The 19,406-nt window shown below is 38.5% G+C and overlaps 1 protein-coding gene across 5 annotated transcripts in view; it reads left to right on the top strand.

Moving 5' to 3' along the window:
* The window catches only part of Unc80 (unc-80 homolog, NALCN channel complex subunit), a 181,223-nt gene extending 164,177 nt beyond the window's left edge, over nucleotides 1-17,046 (top strand). For 4 of the 5 annotated variants that reach the window (XM_052193538.1, XM_052193537.1, XM_052193539.1 and 1 more), the window contains 7 exons: nucleotides 1,044-1,223; nucleotides 4,051-4,189; nucleotides 6,506-6,562; nucleotides 13,526-13,607; nucleotides 14,686-14,797; nucleotides 15,358-15,566; nucleotides 16,330-17,046. In XM_052193538.1, coding sequence (XP_052049498.1) covers nucleotides 1,044-1,223; nucleotides 4,051-4,189; nucleotides 6,506-6,562; nucleotides 13,526-13,607; nucleotides 14,686-14,797; nucleotides 15,358-15,566; nucleotides 16,330-16,596 — 1,046 coding nt within the window. In that variant the 3' untranslated portion in view covers nucleotides 16,597-17,046. The remainder of the gene's footprint in view (nucleotides 1-1,043; nucleotides 1,224-4,050; nucleotides 4,190-6,505; nucleotides 6,563-13,525; nucleotides 13,608-14,685; nucleotides 14,798-15,357; nucleotides 15,567-16,329) is intronic. The other variant, XM_052193540.1, reaches the window with a different exon arrangement.
* The last annotated feature ends 2,360 nt before the right edge of the window (nucleotides 17,047-19,406 follow it).

Below are 19,406 nucleotides of genomic sequence, written 5' to 3'. Positions count from 1 at the left end.
CATTTTATCAAGCATCTGTTATAATTTCACAGGTATTATTTCCTTTAAGCCACACAGATGTCTGCAATATGTGTCATTCAAAGCCCAATTTAAAAAGGAGGAATTTGACATTCAGAGGGTTAAGTAGTTTATATACAGAGAAAGTGAAGCTGGTGGGTGACTTCTCACTAGATGAATGTTCTGGATCCTAAACTCTCTTAACAGACTAGAACGGGGAGGAGCTAAGTGGAGGTCACAAGGGGAAGGTTTTTCAAACTATTTGAAAGCCCCCCACCTTTTACCTCCCCTCCCCCTTGAATCTCTATTGCTTACTCTGCAGTTCCTTCCATGACCAATGAGGAAATTAAATCACTGGTTACCATTAGAGGGCAGTCATCGCCCATATGTAAGAGTATGAGGGTGTTTCTTTTTCTTTCCAAAGTGATGACTGTTGTTCGTAAAATGTTCAAAACACAAAGATTAAAAAGTGCAATATTGGTGATATTCACACACTACCATTCAGATGCTCCACAGACTCTGGCAAGGTCGCTGGCCACAAAACTGGGGAGTCTCTAATGCTGTTGTCTGCAGAAAAGGAGACAGAGAACGGCTTGGCTATATGCCCTAGTTTTGATGTTTCGTTCCTAACAATATACCAATTTCCTTATTATTCCAATATACTGGTGTGGGCAATGCCCACGCCACAGTAAAACCAAGGTTTTGAAATCAGCAATTCAACTCAAAATTGGCTGGTATCCCATTAGCTTAAGCAAACGGAAAATAAACACACAAAGAAAAGAAACTGCAGAAGCCTTCCCTTTTCTTTGGTAAGGATTTTAGGCCTTCATAAGAAAGCTATTCCCATGGAGTACACCAGTGGCCAATACTGATTTTTTTTTTTTTTTGGTTTCCTGCTTCAATTTCCTGTGCAACTTTATCTTAATACTTCTTAGTATGGGATTCTCTAGTTATAAAGGAAAAATAAATCATCAAAGACAACTTCAAAGCAAGCATTTGTTTATCACCACCTTAACCCACCTTTCCTTTGTTCTCTCAACCCCCAGCCTACCAAGGAAAGACATCCATCAGCACTGTAGGCGCATCTGCCTCTGCCTACCGCCTAAGCCTGGCCACCATGTCTCGCTCCAACACAGGCACAGGCACTGTCTGGGAGCAGGACAGCGAGCCATCCCAGCAGGCTTCCCAAGACACCCTCAGCCGGACCGACGAGGAGGATGAAGAAAGTAGGTCAAGCACAGAACCCAGGCAAGAAACACGGCCTGCCTGGCCGTGCTAGCAAGGGCCTAGGAAAGATGTCTGCCCTTCCAGCCATTTCCAGGACCGCCCTCCCCCAACCATGGTCATCCCTATTTAAAGAGGTTTCAAAATGAAGTTGACATCCGTGGACATTCAGGGGGAAAGTATGTATCTGACCTTTCCTTAGAAATTTCATTTAAACTCTCTTGGGTGTCCTGGCTAGAAGAATGGCCAGCTCTCACAAGGTCCTGTTTGTGAAAGAAAAGTGGTGACCATATGCACGTGGTATTCAGAAAACACCCGCTGCCTATAGCAGCCAGGATGAAATTCAAAGGATGACTGAAGGGAAACAACTTAAATTTGAGTTTAGAAGCTTTCCTGTAATGCATTTATCCCACGAATTTCTAATGCATGTGCTAAAGATTTACTGTTGCAAAAAGACAGCAAATCTATAAAGGCTGCAATGAATGCTTAAGCAAGGCAGGATTTAAAAGCAGAAGACTGGTGAGTTTCCATTAATTCTCTCCATCATATACGGGGCTTCTTAAACTGCACTGGTTATTTTCCACTTTTGCTTTTAGATGCTCTTATACAATATTTATTGAACAGTTGTACCTTTAAGGTTGAGAATACTATCCAAGAGCTCCTCTATACCAAGCAGAACCCACAAAAGGCCCCTCTCTGTACTAAAGCAGGGAAAATGGAAGTTGAGCTTAGAATTTTAATTAACAAAGATGAATAAGAGTATTTTAATGTCTCCATACAAGATGGAGAAGGAAATGCATGCTGTTGTGATAAACAAAATACTTTTTACTAATATTTGCAGATTTAGTTTGAGGGTAAATTATATGAGGTAGTCATCATATTATAAACACCTTATAAATAGACACCTGGTGACTGCTCATGGGCCTACAACCAGAGTTGTGCAGCATAAGAGACTAAGATGAGAAGCTTACTTTTTAAATCTTTTTCTTTATTTTTATTTGAAACAAAAGTATCATGAGACCCAAGCTGGCCTTCCATCCCCTATATTGCCGATAACCTTGAATATCTGATCCTTCTGTCTCCATCACTTAGTGCTGAGATTGCAGACGTGATCATGCCTGCTGACTCAGCACACTGGGTCCCTGCCATTCTAATTTAAAAGAGTCCATCTTGTCTTATTTAATAGTTGTTGGGACTGGTGGTGCTGGGGACTGAACTCGGGATTTCATCCTTACAAGACACTGGCAAGTACTCTACCACTGACTATATTTTAATAACAAAAATGAGCAGTTTAAATAGTAAGTTCTGATTCCTTTATGAAACTTAAAGCAAAGTCTACTTTTCTTTAACGCATGAAAGAGTATCTACCAAGTTCTTTTTTAATGATGGGAAATGATAACACCTGTGATTCCTAAGACTATCTCTATGTTCAGGTAACTTTGTGAATAAGAAGTTGGCCTAGACAATAGGAAGGAGTTATGGAAGAAAAGTAGAGAAGATTTAAGCAGAGATATCCTTGGGTGGGACTCAATACTCATATGGTGGTGGTGTCAGAAGGCATGTAGACTTCTGCTAATACCTCTTTTAAATGACATAGTCATCTCCGTGAAATTAAGATTACCAATAAAGGGTGCATTAAAGTTGTGATGTGGGTGAACATTAGCTTATATGGAGAATGTATGAAACCAAGATTAACTGTTTTAATTGAAACTGGTTTTCCAACTATAGACACATGAATTAAGACCTATCTGGTATAGGACAAGAAATCATGAGGAAGATGTTCGCTATCCTTTATGATATTAGAAAGAATCCTGAAGAGAAGGCAGCCTTTACAAAGAGCACTTAAAAGGAGTAATATAGGAAAACACATGCTCAGTGAGCGAACAAATGATAAGGAGATGCTAAAAGATACAAGTTCAAACGACAGGAAGAATCTAGAACAGGCATTTGTAGAAATAGTTCAATGCATTCTATCATGTTTTCAATATTTTTTTTACATTTCTTTGTAAACATACTACAGAGGGAGTATGTCAAGACTCAGCTCAAGTCATTGTATAAAATATTAAAATTTATAGCAATTTTAATATTTACAATTTTATTTGAAAAGTATATTAGAAATATAAAGTATTGTAAATGATATTCGATGATCTTAGATGGTAACATACATTGCAAATGCCACAAAATTTGTTTATTGAAGTTTATGTGGTTTAGTAACAAACCATGCTAGAGCATTTAGCATGAGGTCAGCTTGACATAAATACCAAAGCTAACTCTCATATGGATTTGGGCATATTAATTTCTGCTCCTATAGTGAAATGCCCTCTTTAAATTTTAGATTAAAACAAGTACTTATTTCAGGATGTTACAGTTTTCAAACATTGTTCCTAAAATATCTGAAATATTCCTTCCCACAACAACCTAGAAATCATTGTATGTCAAAGAAATATAATTGACCCATTCAAAAATAAACTCCCAATTGAACTAATTCCTACAATAGTCTTTAAATGCATATGATGTACCATCCAGCTTTTCTGAAATCTTTAATTTGAAGTACACATTGGTTTACTTTGATAAAAGTAAGAAGTTTACATATGTTTTGTGAAGGTTATCCTAGTATGAGAGGGTAGGAAATGTGTAGACATGAAGAATTATTATTGCTTCACCTGGGGTGTTAGTTTTTATATGTACAAAGATGGCTATGATTGTTTAGCCTTAGAGACAACCCTGAGGTTGTATCCAATACAGGGAAGGAAATAAAGTACAGTTTTGAATAGAGTTATCTGATCGGTGCCATGGTTTTGTAACTTTTGATCTCTTCCCCACTTTCAGATGACTCTGTAAGCATGCCCAGTGTGGTAAGTGAACAGGAAGCTTGTCTCCTGAGCACCATTGGAAGGAGGCGCTTCTCCAGCCACGTCTCCAGCATGTCTGCACCTCAGGGTGAGGTGGGCATGCTACCCAGCCAAAGGTAAAGGGCTATGACTTTCTTATAGTCTGCACTTTGGGGCAAATACACTCACTTTATCCTATAAAGACGTAAGGAGAAGGAAGCAAGGGTTATGTTTCTAGAGAAACTGTACAACAAAGCATTTCCAAGTAGGTTCCTATGGGTAATATTGTAGATTTCTATGCCATGCTTTGAAATAAGACCGCACCTTCAGGTCCAAGTATTGGCTTTCACTGAGATATTCATGAGTGGAAATAATGGTCCTTTGATTCTGATCAATATGTCAGGTTTATCATCAGGCAAGATAATGAGTATTTGGTGAGAATAGGGAACTTACTAGATACCCTGGGAACTTAGCCTTCTGCAGTATCCTTCATGTTCACCTTCACGTAGGAATGCTTCCCCAAGCAGAAAATACACCTCTGACCCTGTGCGGACCATGGGCAGACCTCTTAAATATAGCTCTGTGTCCCCAGCTAGGAGCAAAAGTAGGCTAAACTGATGTGGAGGGGAACTTTTGTACCAGTAACGCTAAGATTCAATGATGAAACCACTTACGGCATTTTCTTTTCTCTGCGATATAAGAATGTAATTTTAAAAAATCCTTTCAGGGGCTCTTAGTCATTTAAACCATTTGTATTTGGGGGAAACAATAATACATGGATCAAAACTGAAATTTATACTTAACACTCATATTTGAATTTTACATGTTTTAAATAAAATTATAATAGAAAACATCAAAGTTCATCTATTTTTAACAACTAATATTTTCATTTCGGATAATTGGTGATGACTGCCTTTGAGGATTTGTTTTATGTTTTTGTAATGTTGTAGTTCAACACATAGCTTTGAGCATGCTAGGCAACTGAGCTATATCCCAACCACTGTTGTTTATTATAGTCACACACAGACTATAATATTAATAGAAATATATGATTGTATTCAGATTAAGCTTATTTACATACAGGAGTAACTATATCATACCCAAACCAGTCAATGAATAGTTCACATAATCTAGCATTTGATGATTTCCCTTTATGCAGAACTGATTTTACAAATAAAATGTAAAACCAAAAGGCCAAACAATGTGTCCAAAAAGGTAACATAAACAGTTAATATTGCTAACATTAATTTATTCTTAGTTGATAATTATCCACATGTTCATCTTGATAGTAAAACTAGAATAGGAATTTTAATCAGAGAGGTTTTGAGCTATTCAAATTAAGTCAAACTACTAATTCTTTCTGTGTACATAGTAATAGATCAATTTATTCTCAGGGAGAAATTTTATCTAGTATAAACATATACCAGAAGTTAAAACAAACAACAAACAAACATAAAAGCAAAGATACTACAGCAAATCATTTTGTTATTGAATTACATTTTGGAAAACTGGAGAAGGGAACATTGTCTTTGTCCATTATGAAATAGTGATCCTCTTCCTGAGGAACACAGACTAGTTTTACAGTGAGTTCTTTGGGAATAGTCCCCTTAGTTTTGTAGATGCTTAACTCTCTGGAACTTAATACACATATATTAAATGCATTGTGGTTGCTTAGATCAGTGCTAGGCCTGAGAAGAAAGACAAAATGTACCATGGCTTGCGTTCACAAATATCAATTCAGCTATATCCAAGTGTGGGGATAAACTATTATTGCTCACCAAAATGACAGGTTTCTGTTACAGTTGCAATTCAATCACTAGAGAATATAGACTAGAGAGGTAAATGAAAGTTCCTTGTAACTTGTTGAAGATAACTTCAGTTTGTTTACTGACATTTTCATTGCAAAATTAGCAGGGGAAGTTGGGCTCTTTCTTTGCTTCCCTTAATGGCATTAGTTTCCAGACTTTGGTTATGGACATTCCTGGTAAGTGGTTTCTGTGTGGTCCTATTAGGGAGTACAAGAAAATGTGGTCCTGGTCATTGAAATACTATGTCCATAAGATAAGTTAAAAATAATGACCACCTAGCCAAATGGCTACCAAAGAAATCCTAGAGGCATCTTCTACCGATCTACTCTGCCATGCATTTCCGAGCTCATTCGTCCATTCGGAGCTCATTTTAACTCTTGACCAATAAATAGACCACTCCTCTGAGAGTCGTACCCATCCGAAGTCTTTCCTTCCCCCATTGCCTTGAGTCCTATGTCTTGACAAACCCAGCACAAGGTGAAATGGTTGACTGTCTCCTTTTCCTTCCTTGTTCTGTTAAACTTATTTTCAGTTCTTGGAAACAGAAAATTGCATGCCCCCTTTTCCTTTTTTTTTTCCTCTTTTTATTTTTTTCTTTTTGCATTTTCTTTCCCTAAATGCTTCATCTCCCTACCCCTCCTGCAGTGAACCTAATGTCCTCGATGACTCCCAGGGCCTGGCCGCCGAGGGCAGCCTCTCTAGGTACAGTGTCAAAGCTACCTGTCTTTTGGTGTCTGTGCTGGGAACCTAGCTGTTCCCTGTCACCTCCGTCTCTCTGTCTCTTCTGTCTTCTATTGCCCGTCTCGGTATCTCTTTCCATCCCTCGCCCTATGTTGTTCATGAACTCACGAGCCTGGAAGTCAAAGGTGTAGCAAACCCTCCTTCTTTACAGGTTCAGAGATCACAAATAGTCTAAAAACCTCGATTAAAACAACAACAACAATAGAATTCTTTATGAGGTGTATCTAATGGATGCCTAAAATTTTTGCTATACCAAGGGCTAGGAGTATAGTTCAGTGGTAAAGCACATGTTTAACACGTGCTAGACTCTGGGTCCAATACCTAGCACCTCCCCCAAAGTGTGTTATATCAAACATTAAATTGCTCCCACCTAATCATTCCTGTCTGCACTGATGTTCATCGAAAATTGCTTTTTTGGGGAGGGGGGAACTTTGTAGAACAACTCCCTCTCAGGGAGCCCCTGTACTCAACCAAGTCAGATTTTCTAGCTAATACCACAGATGGTAAGAAGGCAGTGATGCTGTGAGAATAGCAATGTCACTGCAGTTGGTGTGGCTGCTTCTCTTTGCTACATGCTACTTGGCATGTCTCTAGCCTGTTCAAGCACACATAAGCACACATAAAGAATATTGCTTCTAGTACAAAAATGACTCCAAAACTTGCCATGAAAAAACAAATGCAAACTTTTCTTGATAAGTAGTAAGAGAAGTAACACAATGGAAACATTATTCCTAGACTATTTGCGTAAGCCTTCAGAAAGGGGTACTGCACCTTTAACACTCAAACCACGTCAAACATTCCTAATCTTGTGCTGTTGACTGACACCTCTCAACTAATCCTCATTAGGGGCAATGCTTCTTGTCCATCACTAGAGTGTCTCTGTCCCATGTTAAGAGAAAGCAGTCCCAGGGCTGCGTTCTAGAGTGAGTACAATATCCTTGTGTTTATTGCTTTATCACAAAGATGAGGAAATGTTGAGAGGCCGTTCCTGTGAAAGGTCTTTTGTTTTCTTTGCATCCTGTTTGGATTTCACATTTTCTTCTGAGACCGAAAATGGGAAATTGAGTCCATCATCACGTCTATTTTTTTTTAAACTGGATCCATAACTCATGACATTCATTTGTGTTTGCGAGCCCTTGAATGAGCAGATTAGTCTCTTATTGGTAAATATGGAAGTGCTGCACAGTCCAACCTTAATTAGCAGGAGTTGTAGGACAAAGAAGATTGAGAAGCAAAATCCTGGAGAAGCTTTTCCTTAACTGTTCACAGTGTCTGCAGAGGTTTCAACAAGTCTAGGAGGGACAACGACTGATGCTTTTAAAGATGTAACTCTTCAGTGCTTAAAACTGCACATGGAAACCTTAATTCTAGAAGGCAAGATCAGGGGAGGGGCTCATTAAGGGTAGAAAGCATTAGTCAGGCTTCGGTTTCCATAGCTTTGTGCTGAGAGCATTCTAATTAGTCCAGATTCTGCTTCTGCTAACATAAGCCACCATCCAGTTTGTGCAAGAGGAGACAGGAGCAGAGTTCGCTTTTATTCTCTAGCAAGCTCAGGATTCAGATGACTGGAGCTACTGAGCTTACAGTCTGGGCTGCATCCAGAGCACAGGGAGGAAGCTGGATGTCTGTGCTAGGCTCGAGGATGATTTCAGAGCCAAAGTTAGAGAGCTCATCTTTGGAGGAATTAATCATGTCAGCACTTTGATGAGCATCTTACACCAGTTGTTGTTGGTCTGCTGCTGCTGCTCTTGCTGTTGCCTTCAGTCCTTGGTGTTAGTCACCAACTGCAGCCATAGTCAGTAAGAAATGTGAACAAATTGCTGTGGATTCTGAAACAATTCCATTAAGGTGGCCGCGTTCCACCAGTCAGTACCACGTCCACCTCTGCTATACGCTGCAAGGCATTGTGTCAGCAAGCTCTCTTTGGAGCCGAGGAAGTCTGGGCCCTTACTAAAAGGCGGATTTTTATGAAATGGCACATTTTTAGATATTTCATTGGCAGGCTTTCTTACTTTTCCTGCACAAGAATTCGTTAGGCACATGATTAAAATCCAGCAATAGAGAGGCAGTAACCGTGTGAATTACATTTAATACACACTCTGGTATTTAGGATCTGGGGTACACTCAGAATTATCCTGAAGAAAATCTAACCCAAGCTGACAGAGAAGCAAAGCCGGAGTGCAGGCATACACCCTGCTAAGCTCACCCCCTTATTTTGTGGCTTAACTTTCATAGGAGTTTGCTTCTGACAGGCCACTTGTTTTAGACAAAAGAGTCAAGTTGGACTGAGTAGTCTGAGTGAGGAAGAGACCAAGATAACCAGATAAGTGGATGGGAACCCAAAAAAATTTACACACCAATTGGAAACTTCTAAGTTTTTTTTTTTTTTTTTTTTTTTTTTTTTTTTTTTACTAAATTGCACAAATATATTCCCTTTAAAGACCCAGCCACCAAATTGCCTATTAGAATATTGTTTTCTGTCTGGGTCTGTTTCTTAAAATTTCCATTGGGAATTAATAACCTAAGTCAAGATTCCATGGAAAATTTTAATTCTCTGGAGAACCCTGTTCTATGAGGTATAAAAACTCATCATTGAAGTTCCTCAAACACATCTATGAGCATATTTTACCTCTGGAATAATAGGGATCTAGAGAAATTGAAGTCATTAGGGCTGGATGTTTATAGTTGAGAACTAGATTGTGTTTAGACATGTTTAAAAGTAATCGATAGTGAGCTCTTAATTTAAAAAGAAATTATCATGCCATTTTATTCTCATAAAAGTTAATCATGGTAAAAATTAAGAATGCAGTCCAAGCTTGAGCAAGACTGTAGTCTAGCTGAGATAACAACCTATGTGGTATACCCACCTCATGCCCATATGTAGCCACAAAGGCATGAAACCTTGCCAGGTCCTCTTCAAGTACAAGGAAGATTCCACCAGCCTACAGTGTAGCTGAAAAGGCAGGGCCAAGTTGTATGCTGTGACACATAGATGTACTCTTTTCCATTGCTAAGTCACTTCTCCCAAGATGTCTAAAGTCCAGTTATTCCCTACAATCTGATCTGAGCCTCTAGTCTGTAAATTCTGTAGCACTTAAAATATATTTTCTTGGTTGCTCTGAAGGCTACATAAACTTTAAACAATGAGTAAGGAGTAAGGTATAAGCTTTGGTCTTCTGTTTGCTTCCCTGCTGTCTGCCTGTTCTTTCTTTAGCTTGACTTGATGAGTTCCCACCACAAGGCAATCACTCAGGATAGATGGCTGTGCCGTGTGTCCGATGTCCCACTTCTAGAGTTCTATAACCAAGTTAAAACTGAAGTCAAAAGTACAGAAAGAGGCAAGAAGCACACCAACTTAATATCTTGGGAGTGTTATCATCTGTTGCTTCTGCTTAACCTTTTATTTATGTGATATGCTGCAATGCATAGTTTACTTTTTATAATTTAATTATCCTTGTATTACTGAATGGCTCCTTGCTTACATAACTCTTATTTAAAGAAATACTATCAGGCATGTTAGGAAACACACACATATGTAAGACACTTCAATCCAGACCATCATGCTGTAACTGCAAAACGAGGTAATCTTTGTCAGAATCATTTTCTTAATATTGCCTAAATTTCTCTACATTATAAATTATTTCTTTGTATTATAAATGACAACTAGTTTTTGAAGACTATTTAAATCATGGCTCTACTGTGCCCTGTTTGAATTTTATTTTCTAAAATCTGGATCTTACTTTCATTTGCCAAAGTGATATTTTCAGCAACTCAGAAACATAGGGAGAAGGAAGAGCGGGCCAACATGGACCTGTGTCATAGAGCCCTAGCCCTTGAGAGGCCGAAGTAGGTAGATGACATATTTTAGATGCCAGTTGCAGTAAGACAAAGACCACGCCCCTCTACAACAAAAGACTGCTTAGTTATGCATTGCACAACGTTAGTTTAAATCTGGAAAGGTTGGGCTAGATGGTGGTGGTGGCAGCAGCAGCTCTTCCCTTTAATCCAAGCACTCCAGAGGCAGAGGGATCTCTGAGTTCCAGGACAGACTGGCCTACAAAGCTAATTCCAAAATAGCCAGGGCTACACACACACACACACACACACACACACACACACACACACCTGTTTCTAAATAAATTTAGAAACTTTTATTAGAATTGACACTTCCTGTTACACCCTGTTTGGTTAAGACCATAAAGATCAGCTGCCTTTCTTACAATTAAAACTTTCAAGAATTCAGTATTCAGTATAGGATAAAGCTTTCAGCATTTGATCCACTGCTCTGACAAACCGTGACCACATCTCAACTTCTCAGTTATTTTTTGTAACTATTGTATATGAAATAGATATTTCAGCTATTCAAAAGAATTCCATTGTCTACTGAACTACTTGTAAAATTTTGAGAGTATCCAATAAAATGGAGTATCACTCCAATGAGGAAACTAATGTTGATTATTCCAGTTCTGGCAGACTTTAGATGGGACTACCTCAAAAATTTAAAATAGAAAACAGAACTTAAGACAGAAAGGTTAAGACAAGGAGTTTGGCATTCTCCTGGTTCCAACAAATAACTGAAATATTATATTATATTAAGAACAGAATCTAAATTAAAGGTAATTTATATATATATTACCAGTTCAGAATAAACTCCAAGAAATGAAAATTTTCACACATTGCATTCCTAGGTAGTTTCTTAGCTGTTTATTATTTATATGACTTATTTCATTGGCATGGCAAATACAAATGTCAGCATCATATTTCTAAGGAAAGTATAATTTATGGCCTGAGATATGTTCCAGAAACATGTTCGGTAATTTCTTCTTTGCTGTCTACATTCCTATATTATTTACATAGAACAGCTGATTTCTAGAGAAACTTTATAGATTTCTCAGCTATAAGCCTCTCTGTCCATAGAGAAAGGTTGATGCTCATAATCTTCCTCATGGAATAACCATCATGAAATTACTGTTATGTTGTGACATTTAACACTCCAAGTAATATGGTTTTTTTTTTTCTTTTCGTGCACCATTTTTTCCTCACAATCTCAGATTCCTAAATAAAGATGAGACCAGAGGACTGCCTCCTACTCATTTTCTCTGTACAACTATTTTCAAAATGTATTACCTAGTCCCTTTTAGTATCCTAGAAGCAATAAACTCATTGCGAACACAACAAATGTAAAACAAGAAAGCATGCTATGTATGTCACTCTCCATATACAAACCATTTCCCATCAACTAACTTCTTTTCTCTACCTTAATGGGAGGTAGTTGGTAAGTATCAACCTCCCCTTATGGCCAAGGGAACTGAGGTAATATCTAGATGTCAATGAAGAATCCATTTCAACGGTAGCTTTGCTTGGTATTGGAAGAAATGTGTTTCTACTTGTGTGCATAGATGTGCTTTCCAACTTAACAGACACATGTTAAAATGGATAATTAAGAAGGAGATGTCATTTCAGAAATGCCAGCAACATAGTCTGAACTGATTATCAGAATGTGATGCACTGTTTCTTTAGCGTAGATGTCCTTCATAGGTGCTACAAAGTCATAAAGATAATGTACATCAATCCTTTGAGCTTGATCTTTGGGAAAGCAAAGAAATTTTAAACGCCACATTTTTCGCAGAATTTTGTGTTGCATACATCAGTCAGATGCTGTAATCATATCCCTATTTTATAGAAAGTTTGGCAGATCTTATAATCATTGCTTTTCCTTCTAGTGGAAACATGAGTTGGACTTTAAATAAATGGTAGCTTTGATTGACTGCACCAATTGTGATGATTAGCCAGTTGTCAGCTTATGAGAAGCATCTGAATGCCCATCTTGCTGCTAATTTCTTTTGCTAAAAGTGCAAAGAAGTATTTATATAGCACATGATAAACATAGGAATGTGTAGATATAATCATTTTCTTTTTTTCTGGACAGTTGCTGACTGGGTTCCTCTGTGGGATGTTTTACCCTAGCAATATCTGTAGATGACTCTCCTTTTGCAAAGGCAAAGATGTTATTTGACCATAAATCAATTAATCACATTGACATCAATCACAGAATTAAAACCTCATCTGGGCACAATGTTATCTCTCTTTTCATTCTCTCTTCCATTGTAGATATCTATAATACATGCATGGAGAATGAAAAAGGATCATGGCCCATCTCAGTATGTTCAAATTCGCCCAACACTAAAGTAGTAGACCCTGCCAGAAGTCATTTTTGCTTATAAAGAGACACACATACACAGTAAATTTGGGGGGAGCAGACTACTTTTATCAACTGCACACTTTGTTGGAGTGCAGGTAATTGAGTTGTCCTGACAGTTTACTTTGCCAGCCTTTTAAACCTAAAATAAATTTCAAATGTATTTAAATTCTCTACCCATGTGACTATGATTTGCCGAGCTGTCACAGAGACTCCAGGCTGCAAACATGTGTTGAATGTGTCCCTTCACCCAAATGGATTCTGTGTCTGATGTGTTCAATATTTGTTCATCTTATTTTCATTTAAATTGGAAGTTTTGAAACAGGTGTTGCCATCTGTGTGACAGAGTTGTTTGTGTGTATTTGTTGCCAGCGTTTCCATTCCCCTTGGAAAAAAAAATTGAGATTAGAATATGACATGCTAAGCCTTTTGATGGCTCCCAAACCAGGGGTGTTATCGAACCAACGTCCTGCTGAATGAGAGACACGGCATCAGTGATTGAAAACAGAATCTCAATTTTGAGAACTTGGGGCTACAAGGCCTTGTCCTCCTTTCCAAGCCTTTAAAAAAAAAACCCTACCCCAGGGACTCTTTCCCAACCATCCTTCAAAGATAATGATATCTTTGAAGTGACTGTTCCATATAAGTGGTTTTGCCTAACACTCATCAAAGTATGGTCCTCTGCACTGTCTCCGTGGTAGACTAATGCTGTTGATGCTTGGCAGGGTGGCAAGTATACAGAGTGAACCTGGCCAGCAGAACGTCCTCCTGCAGCAGCCACTGGGGAGGAAGAGGGGCCTGAGGCAGGTAAGAAGACCCTGAAATGCTTAGAGAGTCATCCTGTGTGGTGGAAGAGCTACATGCTTGCTAATGTTTACTAAGATTACACTTGGCCTTCTAGCCTGAAATAAGCAGTGTAGAGCATCCTTAAAGCATGGTAAGCGCTTGGGCACGCTGGGCACACGAGGATTCTATTTCCAATACGCAGCTGTTATCCTGCGAAGCTGACTTTTTGGTAAGGGTCATTGGGCTTATAATGTGTCTTCTTGTTCTCCACTTGGTAAGCTTCGTTCCCAGCCCAACTCACTGGCAGAGCTCGCCCTTGCTGCTACACAGTTCACCGAACATCTGCTTTTACAGAGAGACAAAGACAGGTCCTTCCTCACTCTGAGACTGGGGATTTAATTTAATACTGAAACAGAAGGTCATTTTTTTTTCCATCTGGGTGCTGTGGTCCGTACCCACATTCCCAGCACGTAGGAGGCTGAGGGAGGAGGGTTGGGAGTTGAATGCCAGCCTGGGTCACATGAAGTTAGTAGGCAGCCTGGGAGTGGTAGTAGAGAACACATTTCCTTAGATGAGCCTCCTCCATTTCTCAGCAGGTTCTCCTTCCCCTTCTCCTCCCCTCTTCCTTTTCCCCTCACACCTCTCTCTTCTCATCCCTCATTTCTCAATTTCCAGATAGGGTTTCACTATGTAGTCTAAACCGGTATCACAGGCAATCCTCCTGCCTCACTTTCCCAAGTACTACGATCCCAGGTACACCAGCCATTCCTGGCTCATAAATTATTTTGTAAGTAAAGATCCGCGGGAAGCCCTGCTGCTGCCTCTGTGGGTGCATCTTGACTCTAACATTTTGCTAGAGGCTTAGGTTTCTTAATATAGCTCTCTGAGATAGCTCCTGATATGCAAAAGTCAGGCATTGAGCATTATTTGGGGTTTCCTATCCACTGAAATTCTCAAATTTGGCATTTCATGTCCATTAATGTTCCAAGGCTACAGGAAGGAACAGGTAGGACAGCCAAGTCAGTTACCTGACCACTGTGTCTGTTGTTCCCAGACAGTTGGACTTTCTTGCCAGTTTTATTTTATCTATTTTCTTCAGCTAAGACGCCCTCTTCTGTCAAGACAGAAGACTCAAACCGAACCCAGAAACCGGCACGGAGCTCGGCTGTCCACCACTCGCAGGAGCATTCAACCTAAAACAAAGCCATCTGGTGAGCGAGGCCTCTTGGGTTCCTTCTGATGCTGCGGGAACTGAGCTGGTGCAGTAAGCTCACCTCTAGAGAAGTCTTAGGATAAGCATCACGGGAAACTTTACTACTTTTTTTTCTCATCTTTCCCAACCTTTCCCCATTCCCAGTGAACCTAAGTAAATGGAACAACCAAAGTAAATTGTTAATATTTTGAACTTGAATATAAAACACAAGATGGTCGCTTCTCTACTCAATACAGAAACTAGAATATTCTGCATCTTACTAAACACAAAGGCACAGAGAATAACTCATTGGGCTTTTTAGTTGTAGGACCATCACTAGGAGGGTCATTGTGATAAGTTAACCTTTGCAAATCATATTTTAGGACACTCAGATAGAAATGATCTTCTCTCTTATATAGAATCCTATTCTATATAAGAAGGTGAAATCAAAATACATAAAATGGTCCTATTGGATCTTACTTATTGCAAACCAGCAAGGTCTTTCCGATGAATCACTAGTTCATACCATTATTAAGCAGTCAATTCTCTCCTACCTCTTGGTTTGCCTCTTACTTACAGTTGATCAGAAGCGATCTGTGACATTCATTGAGGCTCAGCCAGAGCCAACAGCTGCCCCCACAGACATACTTCCTGCCACGGGCCAACCACAGAGCTGCAGCCCAGGCCGCGCTAGGAAGCCGGAAGGAACGGAGAAGCTGGAGAAGCCGGTGCTCACGTCTTCCCCTGCCATCCTCATAGCCGATCTTCATAGCCTGTCTCCCAAGCAGGTGAGGACACTGCAGAGGCAGGCAAGTCCTGTTCCCTGAAATATTTAGACATGTGCATTTTTCCAAATAATTACGATTGTTTCTGCAACATCTTATTGCTCAGATACTATTTTGTCATGATGAAAAAGAAAATCTAAATAAAATGTTTGTTCAACGATGTACCGATAATTAAGAAAACCAAGAGGAGCCTCAGTGCAAAACATAAGAAGAAATTATCTATCAGCTGGAATATTCATTGATAACATAAATTTGATATGTAGTTTAAATATTTTTCAATTACAACAAATGATGTTACTAGCATCAATGGAGCCTTTACATAGTCTTCTGTGTCCTAAAGATCAGACTGACTTAAAACTTCCCCCCATTGTTTTAATATTATTTTCTTTTGATTATATAAATAATTTCCCACAGGTTATCATATTCTGATGTGATATTTTTAAAACCTAAATGGTAATATACGTATACATGTTTGCATAGGCTTTTAAAGTTAAAAAGAAGTGTAGCACATCATTTGAATTGGTTCATTTTTATAGTCTATAAGCATGGTTCCTTCCTCCACCCCCACCCCCAAAAAACAAACACTATGTCAAAGGGTAGAACACCGATGCTTTGAAAACTGGAAGGATCCTTATAGATCCTGCCTATGACATAGGCTGAAATTCACCTTTGATTTCTTATCCAGTTAGAGCCATGCAGAGCTTTGTATGGGCTTTCCTGGTATCCATCCTGCTTGTCCATGATGCTATGATCCTTTTGATCGCAGAGTGAGCCCCTTCTTGCTGAAGAAGGAGAAAAAAAGGAGGACACGGAAGTACAAGGTGCTGCTGCACACAGCCCCCTCTCTACTCAGCTGTCCGACCCCGACGACTTCACTGGCCTTGAAACATCCAGCCTCCTACAGCATGGAGACACTGTCCTTCATATCAGTGAGGAAAACGGCATGGAGAATCCCCTGCTGTCCAGCCAGTTCACCTTCACCCCTCCTGAACTGGGGGAGACAGACTCAGCACTAGATGAGTCCCATGTTTAGTTCTCTATCTCAGGAGCTCTGCACTCTACAGAAGACTGATGACCATAGAACGCTTCTGATGAAAATTATTAATTCTAAAACAGCACTTTATAGCCCGTGGGTGGCATTAAGTCTGAGTGAATTTTGCTGCCCAAATTCCTAATGTTTCAGAAACATCTTAAAAATCAGTAGCTGAAAGTCTTTAGTTGTGTGAAGACCATAACTGGGAAGAATGATGGGAAGAGCCGTCTCGCTGCACACTGTGTATAGCTTGCTTTGAGCAGCTAAGAATCTATAGTATTGCAGACACTTGAGAATATTTAATATTACTGACCTCATAATACTAACGATAAGTTCTAAAAGGAAATGCAGTCTCTTAAGATACTCACATTATACATCTCATGACAATGTTTATTTTTGTAGTTTCAAAATTTTACATTAGGTGGCTATATGCATAGAAATTTACATAGAAACAACCAGCAAGAAAAATAATTAGAAACTAAACTATAAACCCTGCAGCCATTTTTTGTTTGGGTCAATAATATAGCTGGTTATTTAAAAAAAAAAAGGAACATACTATTTTTAGAGCTGTGGTCTTTTCAAAATTAATTTTTTAACTGTCCTTTCACTATATCCTATAAATAAAAATTCTGATGTCACATATCATTCCATTTCATATCTATTATATTGGACAGAATATTCTAGACTCTCAGATATGATTCTGAATTAATAACATAGACAGCTATATAACTATGAAAAGCTAAATGTAAATAGCATTGCTTGAAAGAGAGGCATTCCTACTTCTATCCACGATGACATCAACCTTCAGATTAGGACCTATTGGGAAAGAGGATTGCTTTCCCTTACTGTCCTTGTGCCTGCCCCTGAGGGCATATTTTCATACATTAAAGTTAAGTTATTAGAACTAGATCAGAAAATAACTTTTTCTCAGTTGTCAAATATTCTGTGATCCTTAAGAGATCTCAGTTTATGAGGGCAAGTCGGAGTCATCAATTTCTTTATAGACTCAGACAGTTTGTATATATTCCAAATAGGGCTTTAACTTGAAGTGCAGTTACTTCAAAAAATATAAAATTTGAAAGGCTTGTCAGGCCAGTATTTAGTGAATATACTGAAGGGCTGGGCATCATATAGTTCATAAACGGTTTTCAAAAGTTTAGCAGTCAGCATTAAAGAAATGTAACTACTAAACATTGAAAAATCTCATAACATACCTACTTTGGGGTGTGTGTGTGTGTGTGTGTGTGTGTGTGTGTGTGTGTGTGTGTTGTGTATGTTAGTCTTCAAGTAGAAGTTAGAGATCTTGATTATGTTGAGATGAGTTTAAAATATATTCTATATGCTTAAATGTTGACTATGTTGGCTATGAAGTGTATACTATAAAGAAAATACCTATAAACCCATGCAAATCATAAAGAAAATGATTTTTATGTTAGAATTATTTATTAATAAGCACAGTGACTTATAAAATCAAATATATTTTGGGGCTATGATCCCATTCACCATGAGAATGAAAGTTAATCTGGAAGTTAATAATGATAAAATTTAAAATCCCCAGGTCAGAAAATCAGAGCAGTACCACCTTCTTGGCCGTTTGGCTGAGGACAAGTGTGGGAAATCCAGGAGACAAATGAACCTTTTCTGTGTTATAACACCTTCACATCATTTATACTTAGTGCTCAATTCATTTCTGAGTGCAGAAGTAGACATGTAAGTGGTTTTCTGGTTCTAAACTGATATATTTTGCCTGTTAAAGGCTATGCTGCTTAGTTAGCATTAGAGGCCTTACGGTTGGTGATTTCAAATGTCTGAGTTATGTGTGTTTATACGTATGTGCTTTTTTTTTTTCTCTCTTGTGGATTCGTGACTCAAAATCTCTATGATTGTGTCAGATATTTAAGAAGTATAGAGGTCAAAGAATTGTTAAATACTCAATAATAACCTTAAATAATACCATTATATATTTTAAATGTGTTGAGCTGCTGGAGAAATGATATTACTAGTCTGTTTGCCTTTTAACCTGACCTTCGCTGTCATATATGGAAGTCTATTATTAATTTTTTCAATAAGCTAAGTAATGTTTTATCTTGGGGGGAAAAAGACATGAGCACTCTGAGAAATGGGGACTTACAGAGTGGGCATGCTCTCGTCTTGGGACTTTTGAGATTTCTCATCTATTCCATTTAATGTGTCCTTAAATGTGTTGAATGTAATGTGTTGAATGTTTATGTGTGGTGACTACAGTATATTATGTGCATAAGACTGTCACAAGATGTATTCTCAGGAATACTGTTACCTGGAGTTTGAAGGAATAAGTTAAAGAAAACAATTAAGCTAAAAGTTCAAGTTCATTGACAATATTTTGCAATATTCAAAATGTGACTAAGAATTATCACTTTTGATCAATATAATATTAGTAAAGTTAGATCATATCTTAATCTGTGATGTTTAATAATATTTATCTCATTCAGAGGAAGGATAAAACAGGCACCCCTTTCCAGGTATTAAAAAATTACATCCAACTAAAATTGCTCCTTTGGAAAGTAACTTTATGGAGAGACCTTGGAATGAAAATACACCATCCACAAGAGTGGGTACCCATGAGTACTATTCAATCAGTTTAAAACCTGGATGCAGAATTTTCTAGAACAACATTTTGCTTTCATTTGCAGCATTCAGTGTTTTCTCTAATTCTATTAGATTATTTGATTCTTGTGATAAGGGAAGTGAGTTACTGAGAGCCTTGGGACAAGCCACCTGAGAACTAGTGTCAATGGGCACAACTGGGCACAAGTCAGTGCTGGAGGCAT

Source organism: Apodemus sylvaticus, chromosome 9 (genome assembly GCF_947179515.1).
Source record: "Apodemus sylvaticus chromosome 9, mApoSyl1.1, whole genome shotgun sequence".
NCBI lineage: Eukaryota > Metazoa > Chordata > Mammalia > Rodentia > Muridae > Apodemus > Apodemus sylvaticus.
Note: the sequence above shows the minus strand (reverse complement) of the source record. Positions and strands in the feature narration are given on the sequence as shown.